We start from the raw sequence: 20,421 nt of genomic DNA, 5'->3' as shown, positions 1-20,421 counted from the left end.
TACTGATTTCTTGGCGTAACTTAATTTTGGCTTGGCTCAGCCCGTTCCAGCGCTTCCATTCCCGCACCACACACACACAAAAAAATTACGAGCGCCCAAATATGTTACGTCCCTCATTATTTAGATGTCATTTGTCTAGTAGGAATATTATTAGACGTAACAAAAGTTTTGCATGTGTGTCAATATAGTAACGAGAATTTGCTATTGGAAAGGAACAGACAACCATCCATAACTAAGTTGAAAGATTTTAATTTTTCAACTGCAATAAAGTGAAGTAGTACCAAAGAAAAAAAAATAATAATGGAGAATAATAAAGTAATGAATATTTACAATTAGTACAACAGACAGATCTGGGGAAGAGGAAGGAGCAAGAGAGTGGTGCTTAAATAAAAAAAACTGAATATAACAAAAAGCCCCTTTAACTTAAGTTAAAGAACTAAACTATCAACAAAAAAGGTAGAAAGAAACATCTTCAGCGTACAAGACGCTATGACTAAACTATACTTACTAAAAACAAAAACATACATAATTAGCACCACTCCTAACACTAGTGCATCTAATACATCTCAGTAAACTACGTGTCCAAATGTATGTCACGACCTGCTTACTTGACTCACAACCTCTCCCGTCAGTCTACACAATGTTGAACGATGGACTGAGATGAAGATTTCATGACAGCAACAAACATTAAGCAGGCACTGCAAACAAGTAAGTTACCAAGGGCAACACAAAACACATTCCAGCACAAGTAAAGCTAATAGAACTAGATGTTTCAATCCCTTTAGAAGAAAACTCTTGATAGTAGCAATCGGTGTTGAGTGGTAAAAAACAAAAAAACAAAAACAAAAAAAACAAAGGGAGGGTAAGGTATGTCATTGGGGTCATCAGGTGGGAACCCTGCTTCATCTACGTTTCATTGATTTAAGCCCACAACATATCCAGAAGGCTCAACAGTGTACCCTCCATGCCATACCCTCTATGTCCGTGGTCTCTGCATGGCAGGGGCGTCCTTCTCCCTGAGTCGGGCCTAAGCCTGACTGCATACCATCTGTCTCTACCTTACTGCCCAGAAGGATCCTTGCGCTTGATCCAGAGCCAGTTACTGTTTTTTTCAGAAGGACTTGATATGGACGTGATGGCCTGTTGGAGAGAGCGACCCTTCACCCCTATTTTTTTTAGGAAACTGGTAGTAGATGTTGCAACAAATCCCCTGCATCCCACCTCTACTGGAAACATGGTAGTCTTCCAGCCGTTCTGGGATGCTTCAGCTGCCAGGTCAGAATAGAAACAAAGAGAACTCATCTAACTGCAAGATCACAAAAGCAGCGAGCCCCAAACAATGATCAGTCGCTCTAACTGGTCTCTCGAACAAGAGAACCGTCTTCACAGAGTGTGCAAACTCTTTTCCCAAACCAGTCGGTCTCCACCCCAGCCATTGAAGTTAGAGCCATTCATAAACTACCCGGCGACAGGTGATTGGTGGCACGATCCCAGACGTCAGCATCCTACGTCAGTTGATTGACAGGTGGACTCTCCAATCGAGCTTCACACCTGAAACAAATAAAATACACAGACATACACGACAAGCATATGCAGCAACATATACGCACAGACAAAAATTACGAAGCGTGGCGTACGTAACACCATACAAAATATTTACATATACAACTAAATGTGTCTCCGCGTGTACGGGGCCTTGCTGTGATTGTTTTTTGTATGACTGAGTATAACAGATGACTTAATGGAATGCTTCCCATGTGCATTGCAGTGATGTGCTTTCTCTCCAGTGTGAATCCTCTCATGTTTTTTCAGACTTGATGACACACTGAATCTCTTGTCACAATGTGAACACTTGTAAGGTTTCTCTCCAGTGTGAATCCTCTCATGTTTTTTCATATCTACTGACTGACTGAATCTCTTCTCACAGTATGAACACTTATAAGGTTTCTCTCCAGTGTGAAGCCTCTCGTGTTTTTTCAGACTTGATAAATCACTGAATCTCTTGTCACAGTGTGAACACTTGTAAGGTCTCTCTCCACTGTGGATGACCTCATGTCTTTTCAGACTTGATGAATTACTGAATCTCTTGTCACAGTGTGAACACTTATAAGGTTTCTCTCCAGTGTGGATCCTCTCATGTGTTTTCAGACTCGATGACACACTGAATCTCTTGTCACATTGTGAACACTTACAAGGCTTCTCTCCAGTGTGGATCCTCTTATGCGTTTTCAGAGTTGATGAACTACTGAATCTCTTGACACAGTGTGAACACTTATAAGGTTTCTCTCCAGTGTGGATCCTCTCATGTGTTTTCAGAGTTGATGAACTACTGAATCTCTTGACACAGTGTGAACACTTAAAAGGTTTCTCTCCAGTGTGAATCCTCTCATGTGTTTTCAGGTGTCTTAACAGACTGAATCTCTTGTCACAGTGTGAACACTTATAAGGTTTCTCTCCAGTGTGAATCCTCTCGTGTGTTTTCAGATTTGTTAAACGACTGAATTTCTTGACACAGTGTGAACACTTATAAGGTTTCTCTCCAGTGTGGATCCTCTCATGTTTTTTCAGACTCGATGAAACACTGAATCTCTTGACACAGTGTGAACACTTATAAAGTTTCTCTCCAGTGTGGATCCTCTTATGTTTTTTCAGATCTACTGACTGACTGAATCTCTCATCACAGTGTGAACACTTATAAGGTTTCTCTCCAGTGTGGATCCTCTCGTGTTTTTTCAGATATGCCAAACGACTGAATCTCTCGTCACAGCCTGAACACTTAAAAGGTTTCTCTCCAGTGTGGATCCTCTCATGTGTTTTCAGATTTGCTGAACGATTGAATCTCTTGTCACAGTGTGAACACTTATGAAGTTTCTCTCCAGTGTGGATCCTCTCATGCAGTTTTAAACTGCTCTCTGAACTAAAAGTCTTTTCACACCCAAAGCACATGTACTCTCTCACACCATTATGTATTTTCTGATGTACTTTCAAACTTTGTAAATGCAAAAAACTCTTACCACACAAATTACATAGATGTGGTTTCTCCTTTGCATGAACTTTTAAGTGTTTCTTCAGAAGTGAAGCCAATAAAAACATTTTACCACATTGATCACATGCGTGCTGCTTCTCTCCAGTGTGGATGTTCATGTGACACTTGAGATTTGATTTACGTGTGAAACTCTTTTCACACTGAGTGCAGGTGAAAGATTTCTTAACTATTTTTTTCTTTAAATCTTTCTGTTTGGTTTGAGAGCAACTCCAAGGTTTTTCACCAGTTTTGACACGATTTTTCTCAACTTCACTTGATTCTTCATTTTCCTCTTTTTCTTCAATGAACCCTGAAATAAAAGTAAAACGATTTATTTGGTATGCTGTTAAAAGCTAAGAACGTCTGTAAATAAACAATTTAATTTTTTTGCTTCAGTTTTAATGACTTTTACTAATTTAATAGGGAAACTGGGTAAACATTTTTAAGCATCATTGTTCTTTTGGGTCAATTTGACCCCAGGATCTTTAAGCTGTATAAACAAGAAATATATAAATTTAACTAGGGCTGTGATGGTGGCAGATTTTTATCACTTTACCAACATCACAGCCCTAGTAAAATGTATATATTTTATACACACTCATTTATATACATACATATATAACTAAATTATAAACGCAACACTTTTGTTTTTGCCCCCATTTTTCATGAGCTGAACTCATAGATCAAAGACTTTTCCTGTGTACACAAAAGACTTATTTCTCTTAAACATTGTCTAAATCGGTGTTAGTGAGCACTTCTCCTCTGCCGAGATAATCCATCCACCTCACAGGTGTGGCATATCAAGAAGCATGATTTTTGCACAGGTGTGCCTTAGGCTGGCCACAAGACAAGGCCACTCTAAACTGTGCAGTTTTACTGTATTGGGGCGGGGTCTGGGGAGAAAAAAACAGTCAGTTTCCACCACCACTTGCCTCACACAGTGCAACACATCTCCTTCACATAGAGTTGATCAGGTTGTTAATTGTGGCCTGTGTAATGTTGGTCCACTCCTCCTCAATGGCTGTGCGAAGTTACTGGATATTGTCAGGAACTTGAACAAGTTCCATTCAAAAGATCCATCCAATCCAGAGCATCCCAAACATGCTCAATAGGAGACATATTTAGTCAGTATGCTGGCCAGTGTGTTTTCAGCTTGCAGGAATTGAGTTCAGATCCTTGCAACATGGGGCCATGCATTATCATGCTGCAACATGAGGTGATATTCGTGGATGAATGGCAAAACAATGGACCCCAGGATCTCGTCAAGGTATCTCTTTGCATTCAATATGCTATTAATAAAATGCTCCTGTGTTCGTTGGCCATAACATAGGCCTGCCCATGCCATAACCCCACCGCCACCAACACTGACATCAGCAAACCGCTCAACCACACAATGTCATACACACTGTCTGCCATCTGCCCTGTACAATGAAAACCTGGATTCATGTGTGAAGAGAACACCTCCCCAAAGTGCCAGATGCCATCGAATGTGAGCATTTGCAAACTCAAGTTGATTACAACGATGAACTGCAGTCAGGTTGAGACCCCGACAAGGACGACGAGCATGCAGATGAGCTTCCCTGAGATGGTTTCTGACAGTTTGTGCAGAAGTTCTTTGGTTGTGCAACGCGACTGTTGCAAGCAGCTGTCCGGGTGGCTGGTCTTGGATGATCTTGGAGGTGAAGATGCTGGATATGGTGGTCCTGGGCTGGTGTGGTTACACGTGGTCTGCGGTTGTGAGGCCTTTTGGATGTACTACCAAATTCTCTGAAACACTTTCGGAAACGCTTATAGTAGAGAAATGAACATTCAATTCATGGGCAACAGCTCTGGTGGACATTCCTGTAGTCAGCATGCCAATTGCATGCTCCCTTAAAACGTGCAACATCTGTGGCATTGTGCTGTGTGATAAAACTGCACATTTTAGAGTGGCCTTTTATTGTGGCCAGCCTAAGGTCTGTGCAATAATCATGCTGTCTCATCAGCATCTTGATATGCCACACCTGTGAGGTGAATGGATTATTTTAGCAAAGGAGAAGTACTCACTAAAATATTTGTGAACAATATTTGAGAGAAATAGGCCTTTTGTGTACACACAAAAATGTATTAGATCTTTGAGATCAGCTCATGAAAAATGGGGGCAAAAAACAAGTGATGTGTTTATTATTTTGTTCACTATATATGGGTCCATGACGTGGCGTGTCAATTCTGGTGTCCAAAGCATAATCATAATATTAAAAGTGTATATATTTTTAAGTGCATTTCATTAAATGACTCAACTTTCCCCTCTTTAATTACTCATGTGAGAATTCATTATAAATAATTAATCTTTAAGGAACTATTGAGCTCAAAATTCCCAAAATGTCATTAAAATCTTAAAATCTGAATACAAAAATACAATAAAAAGTAAAAAAAAAAAAGAACTAAATACAAACAATTTTAAATCTACTTGGGCATAATTGTATTGATTTTAAATGATACCTGCAAATATGGTTATAATAATAAGCTTAATTACATTTTAATGACAGAAAGACTTTTGTCCCCAAATTGTGAGTATCTTGCAAAAAAGAGAGCAAGGTATTATGGTGATGATTCAGTGAAATAATTATGTGTCAGTAACAAGCAAACTTGAAATATTAATCGAAATAGGTTCACACTCATTTGCAATAAACCTAAATGTTTTAGCTGTGTAATGTGTTATTACACATTATACACTATACACCTGGCCATTGTTTATGAAGCATTATAATTTTACAGATTTACTGTAATATTTAGAAAATATGATTGTAATGAAATTGTTGTGATTACAACCTGCATCTAATACTCATTATTATAATTCTGTGTAGCTACTACAAATCAAGCCCAGTTCCCAAAAAGCCTGTTGTACAGCAGATGACCCCTTCTGCTGCATAGAAGGGAGCAGTGGAGGGTAAACCAGAGGAATCGGAGGGAAAGATTAAAGCAGATCAATGAATTAATGAACGACACTTCAGTCTCAAAGAATGAGTATAATCTTGAAGAACCCCAACCCAAAGAAAAAAAAATGTATGAAATGTGTTAAGTATTAAATGTTTTATTACAAAATGTATGAAATGCTTTTGCATGTATTTGCATAACAAAATGTTGATTAAAACTTTTTTTAAATCATTAAAAACTTGTCAGTGTCTTTTACTTTGTTTCAAGTTTGAGTGTTGGAAATAAACATACTGATGATGGTTTTTATGGTAATCCTGAAAAATTAATTGATTAAATAATTGTGATTAAAAATGTAGTTTTCCGAGCACTAATTGTTTGCTGAGCTCCAAATATGGAGATCAGTACAAATTTATATGCCAACAATGGTAGAAATGTAATTAATTTAAAAATTCATTACGTTACCCAGGAATGACATTTTCAGACCTGACATCTGATTCACCAAAAAAGGTTAATTACATTCTTGAAATGTGTAAATATCATTGCATTACATACACAACATTGTAATAAGTAGACATGAACCAAGAGAAATGAACCAAGAGAAAACATTACCGTCTACAGCCATGATACCCCTGAAAACATTAACTAAAAACTGTTAACTGAAATATTAACTTAAAGACAACTGAGAAAGACTGAATGCAAACAAAATGCCCCCCAAAAGAAAATCCTATTCTGCAGATTACAAGCTGCAGGTAATAAAATATGCAGCCAAAAACGCTAATCGAGCAGCAGAAAGAAAGTTTGCAGTCTCGCGGCTGTAGACGGTCTCTTGGGTCTTGGTTCTAAATAAATGTGACGTATGGTCCAGTCCAACTTATATGTTTTTTTCCTCATCATGCAATGCGACTTATAGAAAAACACAGTGTGTATATATAACAGTATATATATATATATATATAGTTTTTAGCTGAGAACACAAGTCTGTCTATCAACTGCCTATGCTTTAAGAGACAGTGATGCGCGGGTTGATCCAAAATGAGCGGGTGCCTGCAATCCCCGCGGTTACGAGTCATCCAAAAATATTTTTAATGATATTCGGGTCGCGGTCGGTCAGGTCGTTTGAAATAAAAATGCTGATTAAACCTTTGTCATTTATATAGTACTAAACACATTTTTGAAATACATAGGCCTACACTTTATTGCCTGAATAACTGGCATGAAGATGACACATGAGCTCAGTCAAAAATGATTTTGATGACTTCATTAAGTTTTGTTTTATAGAAAACTCTTTTTAAAAGATTTTCGTTTTGTATAAATTGGGTCTTAATTTTGATCAATTTTCGATCAATCAGTTGCCCGTATTTAATAAATAAAAAGCAAATATATAGCTTAGCAGACAATGTAATAAGACGCCGGCAGGATCACTTGCATTGCATGTGAACTGGAGGGCGTCGAAACTCAGCGTGTGCCTCACAGGTTTGAGAAATATAGGCTATATATTACAGAAAGCTTGAAATGTCTTCTTTTAATGGGCTACTCTCTGATGATGTAATCCATATAAAGGTAAGTTTGTCACATACCTAAAATTTGCATTTCTCTCTGGCGTTCATGGCGAGTCTGCATCGTCAACTTCATCTTTGCAGCGACACAGAAAACACCAGTTTATTATTAAACAATTAAATTACTCCTTGCATATTTTCGAACCAGCAGGGCATTCTGGGTTGAGCGAGTGACCCTACGGAATGAGCGAGCGGATCGGGATATTCAGAAATGCGCTCTCCACTCACGAGTTCTGATCGGAACAAACCCGAGCCAATATGTCTGCTGACCTTGCAGAAACATACAAATAGACATAGCCAGACTAGACTATTTTAGTACAAATTAAGAGCTTACTGACGATTTTTTATTATTCTTGACAAAATTATAATATATTAAGTTTTGTTGTTGTTGTTTTTATTTTTTGCCTAGTTAGTTTTGTCTACGTTCCTATGGCCCAATGACGCTAAAAAAAACTTATTTTTTTGCGGTCCGAGTTGCTGGCGGGTTAGTTGAAAACCTCGGTCGGGTGCGGGTTATTAATACATTTACCCGCGCATCACTGTTAAGAGAATATTGGTGGCATAAAACTGTTCCCACTGGCTCTAAAAAACCCTCTCAGGTGGAGAGCTATTTGCTGAAGCACATACAGGTGCATCGCAATACATTAGAATGTAGTGGAAAAGTTCATTTATTTCAGTAATTCAACTCAAATTGTGAAACTCGTGTATTAAATAAATTCAATGCAAACAGACTGAAGTATATTAAGTCTGGTTCTTTTAATTGTGATGATTTTGGCTCACATTTAACAAAAACCAACCAGTTCAGCATCTCAACAAATTAGAATATGGTGACATGTCAATCAGCTGATCAACTCAAAACACCTGCAAAGGTTTCCTGAGCCTTCAAAATGGTCTCAGTTAGGTTCACTAGGCTACACAACCTGTGTAAAAGGTTGTGTAGCACCAAAAGTTGGTAAAATGACCATGATGTTAGTCTGCTTGACTGGTCAGCAAACTCACTAGACCTGAACCCCACAGAGAATCTGTGATGTATTGTCAAGAGGAAGATGAGAAACAAAGAGACCAAAAAATGTATATGAGCTAGTGTTGTCATCCAGGGTTCTCGGTACCTATTTCGGTACCAAAGCAAAACACAGAAATATGTGTATTTAAAAAAAAAACACTTTTTAAATCGCTAAAAATAAAACTAATGGCATTCTTTATACTTATTTACAATTGTGTTTAAAGTTTTTCTACAAGTAATATAATTATGAAAAACAGTAAGCAAATTTGTCTTTTAATGAAATTTAAAACTGTTATTTTTTGGTAAATAAAGGGGATTTGCTATTAAAACTAAAACATGGAAGTAGTGTTGTGCCGAAAAACGATAGTATCGTGTATCGACGATAGTCAGAGATATTGAAAAAAGCAGATTTGTCTGTCGATAATCAATATAATATTAGGCTCATTCTCCTATTAATGTATTAGATTAAAATAAAAATAACTATTATTATTTTTATTAGGTGGCCTATTATAATAAGGCTATGAAACTCCCCAGCTATTTCACTTCAGCACCGCATTTCACATACACACACACCGCACCTGCAATAAAGGATAAGAGTCTGCAGTCACTTTGACTCGGATAACTCGTTAAATTCCTGAAATGAAAGAGTAAGAAAACGAGGAGTTGGTGCCCCACAAATGTAATGGCTGGTACAGACCAACGCGCTCTTCTCCTACATGAGAGATTAACTCTTTCTTGCAGTTACAAATAAAGTATTTTATTATTAAAAATAATAACAACAAGACGGCAGAGTGAATTTACCATCCATAGTGGTTCTCACGTATATTCTCTGCCTCCTTGTTATTATTCTTCATGAACTCCGCACTATATGCAAAATACATTCTAAAATGCTTACTGTGAAAAACACTTAATGTGGTTTTTAATGTACTAATACAGTGATATTAACAGACCAAACTCACTAAACATCAATACTAATGAAGAATACTATCTACAAAAAAATCAGATTATCCCTGAATAAAGTAGGTAGACAGCCTAAAGGGCCTTTTTACCATCGCACGTACCGCCGCCGTGGCGTCTGTAAAGCGCATTTGCAGCTTTTTACCACTGAGTGGCGCTTTAACCACAAGTTATCAAACAAGCCCATCACAGCATATTTTTGCAAATAGACGTCAGTTTTGCCTCGCTGATGTGTTACATTTGACGGCTTCAGTCACGGAAAATGGAAGAAAAAGACTCTAGTTAAAATATTTTATATATTTAATATGTAATATTCACAGATGAAAGTTTGGTACTTATAAAGTTATGTGCATTTCTTAGAACAAATTCCAGCAGGATAAAATGTCAAGCCTGTGGCTATATTTTCTCTAAGCTACATTGTATTAAACCATATTTTAGATTTGATACATTTAAAAGGTGTGCAGTATTATTTATATTATATGAATTATGTGTCACTGTGTGTCTACATCGGACGTGAGAGTTGTTGTGCGAAAAGTCTGTCTAAACTTGATGACATCACACTACAGTGTCAGATCATCTGAACACAGTATCAGTACATTTCATCATAAACAGAACGAGCATCAATTCACTGATGGGGATCCTGTCCAGTGTGTCCATCACTGGGTTCTGCTGTCTTTGGTCGGATCACGCCACTTATGTTACAACCCTGCTTGTTTTTAATGTTGTTAAGAAATATCTGTATTGACTGCATGATCATATCATCGTATTATTTACTGCCATGAGACCTATAAAAGTAAGGCTTGGCGAGCCGAGGAACGAGCATTACTGCAGGTTGCTTTTGGTGGATGTGCTGTGCTTGTGCTGCCACGGTCGTCTTCATTTCGTCAGGTGAAACATCTCTCTTTGCAGCAGAGTCTGCGAGTGGAGCAGCAACAACTTCTCCTCTGCGCTCAAAGCATCAGCTTCACGCGTACTGATACCAGAAACACCACTCACCTTCACTTCGTGCATTAAGTATTTAATAAATAAATAATTAAAAAAATAGCAGGAGAGTTTCAAAGTGGCTTAGGCTATTGTGTGTAAGCTTTTTTTCCCTTCCACATGCCAAACTAATAACATTGTAAGCATTAAATCTTTAATTGCTGCTTTCTGCTGTGCAATTTTTGTTTGTGAGGAAAGCAGTACATTTTTGTCAGTTATTTTATCTAAACGGATCGATGAATTTTGTCAAGATTTCAAAATCAGATTGCCTACTGATAATGTAGTTGCACTGTAAGATTACATTTGTTTGAATGCATTATTGCTAAAGCGAGCATTGAGAGTGACTAGAGAGACGAGTAGTAGACGAGAGTATTCAGATAGCACAGATTATAGATAGACAGACAGACAGATAGGTAGACCAACAGTGACCAAAACGCACTCACTTCCCTACAGCACAAACCTTCCAACGCAGTTGCAAAAGTCACCACCCACACAAGCACCTGCCAAACACAGCAACAGACACGAGGCTACGTTTGCAACAACATTTTCACTGGAGGAAGAGATAAACGCTTACAAACGCCCATATAGCTAGCATGATGTCCGAATGGGGCCCCACATTCAAACAGGAGCAAGAGCGAGAGATCATAAACCTTGTTTTGGCCAATAATGCAATCAGACTTCGAGAAATTCTAGCCCATATTGTCAATGATCACCTAATTTTCAATAATGTCCAACAGGTCTCTCTGTCAAAAATAGCCCGTATCCTTAAAAACATCAAGTTCTGATGAAACAACTGTATAAAGTGCCATTTGAAAGAAATTCAGACAGGGTGAAAGTCCTGCGGCGTGAATATGTGGTGGTACACTTTGTTCACTGACTGTAGTATCGTGTACTGTACACCTTATAACCTTTTTACACTGTATAACCTTTTTACTGTACATGTAATTTTACTGTATAGCAGACCTACAGTATACTGATCTACACAATGTGATCTTTTGCTGTATTTCAGAGAGTTTTGCAAATGGATGCGGAGGAAGTCCCGCATGAGTTTATTTACATTGATGAGGCTGGATTTAACCTGACAACAGTGCGAAGAAGGGGAAGAAACATCATCGGCCTCAGGGCTATTGTCAATGTACCAGGGCAACATGGGGGTAACATTACCCTTTGTGCTACCATTATACAGAATGGGGTCCTCCACCACCATGCCAGCTTGGGTCCTTACAACACTGAACTCATTCTTACATTTTTAGACCGATAACACAATATAATCACAGCAGCAAACCAAAGGGACCAGATGCAATACATTGTCGTCTGGGACAATGTAGCTTTCCATCGTTCTGCTCTGGTCCAAAACTGGTTTCAACAACACCCATAATTTACAGTTCAATACCTACCGCCATACTCCCCCTTCCTAAAACCCATCGAGGAGTTCTTCTCAACATGGCGATGGAAGGTTTATGATCTCCGGCCCTATGTCCAGATGCCCCTCATTCAAGCTATGGAGGAAATATGTGATCAAATTGAACCAGCATCAATACAAGGGTGGATTCGTCACTCGAAAAGATTATTCCCACGTTGCCTTGCAAATGAAAATATAGTCTGTGATGTTGACGAGGCCCTGTGGCCAGATCCAGCTAGGCAGAGAGATTTTTTTTAGTTTTTTTGGTACTGAACTGGATATGTAATTTATGTTACAGTATTACTGTAAGCTTAGAGTACAATGGTACGTTCAGTAATACTGTAATATATGAAAACTGGAAAATATTTTATGAATGTTTTGTTGAAATGTTCAGTATTGACTCACTTGAGTACATGAAAATAAATTAATATTTTTATCAGTCTGCACAATTGGTGTCATGTGGTGTTGGTGAATTTATTTTTACACTTTCTGTGTAAATGCTAAAAGTGTTTTAGGTTGAGCACGGGTGTGTTTAACTGATTCAAAAAGAGTCAGACCATATGATGGTTGTGTATGTTATGACAACGTATAGTTTAGACAAAAGTGTTTCATTTTGCAAATGATCTGAGGTGTTGTGCTAATTGTGTGAAGGGGTTTGAAAAACCGGGCCCTGTTTTCAAAATTGTGCTTAAACAATTGAAAAAAAACTGTGAGTCAGTCACAACTGGCACTGGGTCAAACCATACAAAAGATCCAACAAAAAAGTGATGTGACATTCAGCCAAGTATGGTGACCCATACTCAGAATTTGTGCTCTGCATTTAACCCATCCGAAATGCACACACACAGAGCAGTGAACACACACACACACTGTGAGCACACACCCGGAGCAGTGGGCAGCCATTTATGCTGCGGCGCCCGGGGAGCAGTTGGGGGTTTGATGCCTTGCTCAAGGGCACCTAAGTCGTGGTTTTGAAGGTGGAGAGAGCATTGTACATGCACTCCCCCCACCCACAATTCCGTCCGGCCCGAGACTAGAACTCACAACCCTCATCTTCAATCCCTACACCTGGCCTCACTCCTCGTTCCCACCCTCTCGGCCCCGCCCCACTCGCCACATACCCCCATCGCCCCTCGCAGGAAGGGGGGTACTCCCAAGACGGTGCTCTACTCCCCTCCCCCCCCTTCCCTCCAGGGGGGACCGCTCACGGGGACCTGCGGGAACCTGGGGGTAGGACAGACGAGGCGAGAGAAAAGGAGATAGAAGGAGGAGCGACAGGGACGAGAGAGGGGAGAGAGGAAAAAAAAAAAAAAAATTCCGGTTCCCAGACGCACTGCTGCTCGGCCCTCCACCAGCTGGGTGATCTCCTCCGCGGTGCTTGCGGTGGCACTGGATGGCCCTCGGCGGACGGCACGACACTCCTCCGCCGCCCGATGGACGGCGACGGCTCCTCCGGTTTTGGGCAGCGGCAGGAGTCCTCCGTTCCCTGCCCCTCCGGATTCCATCACGGAGGCGGCAGGCTCCGGCCCCCTGGCGAACGGCGCCGACTCCTCCGCTCCCTCACGGACGGCAGCCGCCCCTCCATATCGTGGGCGGCCGGCAGCGAGCTCGCCCGTCCCCGGCAACTCACTCCAGCCCACCGCCTCGAGCGTCCATGGCGGCACATACTTCGCCTGCTCGAGGGCACCGGGGATTCACCACAGCGGCGAGGGATCTTCAGCAGCGCGTCCCTCCTTCTCCCGGGCTTCGGCACCACTTTAACGATATGACGTTCGTAATCATCGGAAAGAAGGAGGCGGGAATCGGCGCACAATCAAAATGAACTTTAATGACACAAAATAAATACAAAACAGCGCACCAGCCCCTCACGGACGACTGGTGTGCACAAAATAAAAAGCAAACATAAAATAATGTCCCAGGCCTGGTCCTTTCTCGTCCTTCACGGTCGTCGCTCCAGTTTTATATCCTTCCATCTCCTACGTGAGACTCGATACTGGCGGTGGGGCGCAGGTGCAGCTCATCTTCAATCCCTACACCTGGCCTCACTCCTCGTTCCCACGCCTCTCGGCCCCACCCCACTCGCCACAGCATTTTAGGTTGATACAGCTAGCACGCATGTGCAGTCTCGAGCGCATTTCATGTTTCGATGGCCACCAGTGAGGGACACTTCGACTGCCAAACCGCGTTTTACATTTTCTCCCATTTTTATAATATTATAAATGAACCGTTTAATCTTAAAGTTTTAGTGGTTCAGATTCAGACTCGATGCAGAGCAGAGAGCACAGACAGAGATCAGATGATGGTAGTAAATAAATAACGTCAGCAGCCATGGCATTGTACGAGCGATCGTTATTATAGTTCAAAAGGGCAAACAGTGTAAGTTATTATGCGAATTAACTCGAGTCAGAATGTACATGTGCACAGTAGCATTTGTCATCCGTCACCGTGACATCAAGTGGACTTTTGAAGCTGAAAAAATAATGAATGGATTCCGCTTGGACTTGGAATAACGAGAGGAATAACATGAATAACTTTCTTTTCTGAAGATTGTAATGCTTCACAGGCAGTCAGGTACAAGGAAGAGAGACTACGGCTCTTTAAATTAGGTAAGACAAAAAGCTGTATTATATGTAACAGGTTTATTGACTTGTAATAGCAATTTAAGGTGGAATATGTGAACGTCGGGTCCAGTCGGGTCTGTGTCTTCCCGGCGGGTTCGAGTCCAGATTTCAAATAATATACGGGTCGGGTCCGGGTAGGCATTTCTCGGATCTACACGGGTCCGGGTACAGCTTTAGAAATATTAGACGGGTCCGGGTCGGTTTGGTGTAGTACATTACGGGTCTCTGTCGGGTTCGGGCACAAATTTTTGGACCCATGAAGACCTCTATTTCCAAGTTCTAACGATCAATTACCTAGTTTTAGTAACATATCCACAAATCAGGAAACCTCAAACCAACAAAAATTCAGTCAACTAAAAAAATTCAGAAAATAACTAGACAAAACACAACTCAAACAACCAAAGAGAAAAATTAACGCTGCTGGCAAAAAGGGACAGTCGCCCACTGGCTGAAAAAAAGGACGATTGACAACATCTCACGAAGCCTGGCCCCCTTTTAAGCATCCTGATTGGTCGAATGATGAACCAAACAAGGACCGTAACCTTAAAACACATCGCTAATGTTGTTAGTCCTAAGAGGCGGATCATAAAGGATGCGTCTGTGGCAGTGAAACTGAAAATAACACCGGTTATGAGGCAGAAGATGAACTTTAAACTTGAGCGCTGCATTTTTAATTTCTTTTAGTTTCTTTTAGTCCATCAAGCACAAAATTTTTTTACATAGCCTACTGCTAGTAGTAGTAGTAGAAAAATTGTGGATGTAGGACCTCTCAAACATACAGTACTAATAGTAGTCTGAATTTTTCATAGTTTTTACTTGTATAATTTTAAGTTGCGTTTATTTTTATTTTATTTTTTTGTTGTTGTTCAATCTCAAACCATTATTTTATTTTTATTATTAAGATGTCTGCACAACAATTAACTAATCTGTGCAAAAAATTAAACTGATGAAATTAAATTTCTTTCTTTGGTCTTCACTGGAGGTGTTCTGTTTTCTCTGCTGAACTACTAATAAAATAACATATTGAGCCTCCTGTGAATCAGTGGAATCCACAGAAATATGTCAAGAAATGGGTGCTCACAAGAAGAGCAGCTGATCACACAGCCTGTCCACAAAAGAAACCAGTGCAAATCAAGTCACAGTACCAGTCAATATGGGAGCAATTTTGAGTGAATGTGAGAATAAACGTCGTTTTTTTATGTTTTATGCAACAAAACTTTTGATTCTGGATTTTGACTTTGACTCTGCAATAGGGTCTATCTAGGTTGTGATTTATTTCTGTTATAGTTGTCTTCAGCCATTTTGGTGTGTTAAATTTGATTCAGTTTTGGACTTCACATTTTTATGTTTAAATTTAAATTGTGATAAACAAGGTTGTGTTCCATATTGTGGTTTTCAGCAATTTATGGACAAAAATAAAACAACACACCCACACAGGTCACAAAACACCCACAAAAAAATCTTTGTAAGCCTAATGTACCACAAACAGTCATTAAAGATGAATGAAGAATAAACACCAACCTCCTTGTTCCTCATATTTTATTCTCAAAGTTTCTGGTTCCTCGTGTTTTATTTCTGTTTCCTCGTGTTCTATTCTCAAAGTTTCTGTTTCCTCGTGTTTTATTTCTGTTTCCTCGTGTTCTATTCTCAAAGTTTCTGGTTCCTCTTGTTTTATTGTGCAGGTTTCTGGTTCCTTGTGTTTTATTTCTGTTTCCTCATGTTCTATTCTCAAAGTTTCTGGTTCCTCTTGTTTTATTGTGCTGGTTTCTGGTTCCTCGTGTTTTATTCTCCAGGTTTCTGGTTCTTCTTGTTTTATTCTCCAGGTTTCTGTTTCCTCTTGTTTTGTTGTGAAGGTTTCTGGTTCACTCGTGTTCTCTTCTCTCTCCTCTTTCACAAACTCCATCTTCACAGCAGCAGATCTCAGTTCAGATGATAAACTACTACAGACATTCCTGCTCGCTTCAAAACTCAGTCACGAATATGAGGATGATAATATTACAGGTACTTACTGAACTGATTCAAAAACTGTATCTCTTTTTAGAAACGTCTAACTGGTTGTATGAAGGCAACACGCTGACATAACAACAGAGCGTGGTAAAACACTTCTTCCTCTGAGGTTTAATGGTGTTTGTCAAACAAACGTATGTGTTTAGCGCCTCCCGTTGGACTGGAGCGAAGCTATGATACAGGACACATGGTTCAGCGTATTTTAATATTTTTAGTAGTCTTAACAGTTATATGTTATTGGGATATAAGAAATCAAGTGACCAGACGTCCAAAATCTAAATATGTGCTGTAGGATATTTATAAATCACACACTATAAATAAGATAAAGAGTCAGAAACAGATAATTGCAGTAAAATTGATAGATAATTTAAGATATAAGATATTTTAATAGTTTTAATAATTTTTATCAGTTTTAATATTTTAATAAGTTGAAGAAACAATTTATTATTATTTGTGACATACACAGTCTTCTCTCTCTCCCACTCAAGTCACCTTTATTTATATAGCACTTTAAACCAGTTGTCCTCTGATCAGATGAAACCAGCAGTTCAATTCCAGGCAGCAGCAAAGTCAGATTGAGAGAAGAATCATCTGTCTTGTCCCAGTGGTTTTCTGAGACAATGTCTTTACAGGGGATATGTATCTGGTATCACACACACACACACACACACACACACAAACTCTTCTCTCACTCTCACTCTCACTCACACTCACACACACACACACACACACACACACACACTAAAATCCCTGAAAGAGGACTGTTTTGCAGAGCTTCTTTTTCGTGCTTTCTTTCTGTAGTTCAAGAGAGTCGAGTTTGGCAACATGGTGGAGCCTTATCTTTAGAAACACAGACACAACCAATGACAACAAATCAGACTGATGGTTGTCAATGCCAAACTGGGTCTCCTTAATGTGCTCCCCAAGAAGGAAAACATCCTCTGTCCCAATCTCCTCCCATTTGACAGTTGACACCGTAGGAGCTTCTATTGCTGAAGCTTGGCAGATTCACCCTCTCAGCACCTTATAATAATAATAATAAAAATAATACAATACATAATACTGCGCTTTACACTGTACTCAAATACACTTTACAGAACAGAGAAAATAAGAACAAGGCAACCTTAATATTAGGGCTGTCAATCAATTAATTTTTTTTTATTTAATTAATTACATATTCTGTGATTAATTATTCTAAATTAATCACATACATTATTTTTCCTGTAAAAGTATAAAATATTTCAATTCAAATGAATCAATGAATAATAGTGACAATAAAGTAAAAAAAAACTTTTATAATTATTTTCATTGTTCAAATAATGGCCATAACAATCAACAATATGACCCAATATGCTAAGAAAATAAATGTAAAAGTGCTTCACGAAGAAGATTTTTTTTCACTGTACAAACAAGGCATCTTGAAGATGACGTTGACTGCTAGAGTTGGTATCATGGGATGTGCTAGGTCGTACCTCCAGATTAACGTTAACTCCTGGATTATTTGCATTGATGTGGTACTTTAGAGTGGACGAACTGTGATGATATGCAAATTCCTTGCTGCAGACATTGCAACACTTTTTTATAAGTAAATGTTCCAATCAATGATCCAGGCAGTGCCATCGCGCTCTCGTCTCCCTCCTTCATTTTACAGTCGAATGGTGGCTCCAGGTTCAAAGGTCAATACGGAATGGATTAATCTGCGTTATTTTTTCAAAGATTAATATCTTAATCTTAATCACACCTTCACTGTGCCTCCGTTGTTTTTCAGGGCTAGAAGGTGGTAGCTCTTGTCAAATGATGCTGGTCAAATCCCCCAAAAGACTCTTCACTGTGGTTTTTGCCCTCTTTTCTCTGGGCATGGGATTCTTCTTCTCTCGCTCTAGACGTTCCACTCTTGCCAAGGCTTCAGTGAGTCTGGTCTTAAGAGCGGTAGGAGAAGCAGGCAAGGCATAGCCATGATCCTAATAGAAAGAGGGATGAACATGGTTTGAGTAATGTTTCACTTCACAAACATTATTTTGACCACACTAGTTTATGGCCCACATTCTTTCCTATAGTCATCAAATGTCAAAGCCACTGCCAGCGCTGTGTGTGTGTGTGTGTTTGTGTGTGTGTGCCAGTAATGCATGTTCAACGTGTCTTAAATTGTGTTTGTATGGGTTTATTTGTGAGCGTGTTTAATTTGAGTGGAAGCAAAAAGTGATGATGTTTAAAGTATCATTAGGTTAAGGTTGTGGGCTTGAGGTTGCAGTTTCCTGGGAATCCTGAGAGGCCACGAATAGGATTTCTTCAGCTCTTCTGGAGGTAGACATAGTCCTGCCATTTTCCAACTAAAATGAAGCAAAATACAATATATATATAAAGGGATAAGCTTTTTACCCTGGCCTGTGATTGATAATTTACATTTATGAACCTTTTACATTTATGAATGCTAATAGTCTTATGAGGATACACCTACTCTTTGAAGGTGAACCGGGAAGCTGAAGACGGATGGAATAACACCATCTTGGACCCGTCCTATCAAAATCACCATGCTTAAAATAATTAGAGCAAAGTACTGATGTATCACTTGGATGGAATCCTTCTCTCCTCAAAGCCATTGTGGCGAGTGGGGCGGGGCCGAGAGGCGTGGGAACGAGGAGTGAGGCCAGGTGTAGTGATTGGAGATGAGCTACACCTGCGCCCCACCGCCAGTATCGAGTCCCACGTAGGAGATGGAAGGATATAAAACTGGAGCGACGACCGTGAAGGACGAGAGAGGACCAGGCCTGGGACATATTTTATGTTTTGGCTTTTATTTGTGCGCGTCAGTCGCCGTGAGGGGCTGACGCGCTGTTTTGTTTATTTTTGATTATTAAAATGTTTTGATTGTCCGCCGGTTCCCGCCTCCTTCTTACCGATGTATATGGAGTTTTAATATTATTACAGCCACTTCCCACTTCTTCCTCACATCTTTGTCCTTGGGAAACCTTCAAAATGAAAACTGAAGATTTGGGAGAGTCTACACAAAAACATTTCACAAAGGAGGTCAAGCTTATTTTCTTTCTTCACATTTCTTAGAACCTTTCTTCAACAAAACTCCTATTTTGAAATAGGACTACTGAAAACTTACTTGATTCAGTAAATAGTGAAGCTAACAACAAAATACTAAGGTTGCTGGCCAATATTTTACCAATAATAATGGTTTTATTTCTACATAACATTAGCATTCTATGAAATTTATGCAAACAGATATTAATAGACAAGTTTCGTCAAACATTAAAGCAGAACATAAATCGTGTTATATTGTTATTAGACATAACTATGCAGGTGATCCCTAAAAAAATCGTGTTCTGTATCCCTGCGATGTATATGCGAAATTGACTGCATATTGGAGAGCATACAGTATTCTAATGTTCCAAATACAATTGTCTGCATTCTGCTTTACACTGGGCTTTGTTATAGGCATAAACCTATATACTGAATTTGGGATTTTCCTTAGTTGTCAGTTATAAACATCAAAATTAAAAGGAAAAAAACATTTAAAATATATCAGTCTGTGTGTAATGAATGAATATAATACACAAGTTTCACTATTTGAATGAAATTAGTGAAATAAATCAACCTTTTGATGATATTCTAATTACATGACCAGCACCTGTATGGGGAGGTTGCAGAGCTATGACCTACTGTAAAATGTATTATTTATATTTATTTATAAACCTTTTTTATATACAGGAGACTGACTGATATATGATGTTGTGAATTTATATTATGTTACATTTAGATATTAACCATGCAACATGCCCTGACAATATTGACATTGCTTTTTATTTTAGTAAACTAAAACATGAATCATACATCCATTTAACATTAACTTTCATTACAACATAAAAAAAAAAAAAACATCTATCATAAATGATGCTACCTTCATGGACGACTGCCCTAGAAAAGTTAAGCTGAAGATGAGTTTC

At 39.1% G+C, this 20,421-nt stretch overlaps 1 protein-coding gene across 1 annotated transcript; it reads right to left on the bottom strand.

Annotated features, from left to right (window-relative positions):
• Positions 1 to 233: 233 nt before the first annotated feature.
• On the bottom strand, positions 234 to 16,568 carry LOC127953361 (zinc finger protein 883-like). Its single transcript, XM_052552583.1, has 2 exons — positions 15,983 to 16,568; positions 234 to 3,335 (listed from the first exon to the last, which is right to left on the bottom strand). Exons 1-2 carry the CDS (start codon positions 16,362 to 16,364, stop codon positions 1,669 to 1,671), a joined length of 2,049 nt encoding a protein of 682 aa, XP_052408543.1. The 5' UTR covers positions 16,365 to 16,568; the 3' UTR covers positions 234 to 1,668.
• Positions 16,569 to 20,421: the final 3,853 nt, after the last annotated feature.

This window comes from Carassius gibelio, chromosome B3 (genome assembly GCF_023724105.1).
Source record: "Carassius gibelio isolate Cgi1373 ecotype wild population from Czech Republic chromosome B3, carGib1.2-hapl.c, whole genome shotgun sequence".
NCBI lineage: Eukaryota > Metazoa > Chordata > Actinopteri > Cypriniformes > Cyprinidae > Carassius > Carassius gibelio.
The sequence above is the reverse complement of the archived record's forward strand: the minus strand, read 5'-3'. Positions and strand labels throughout refer to the sequence as shown.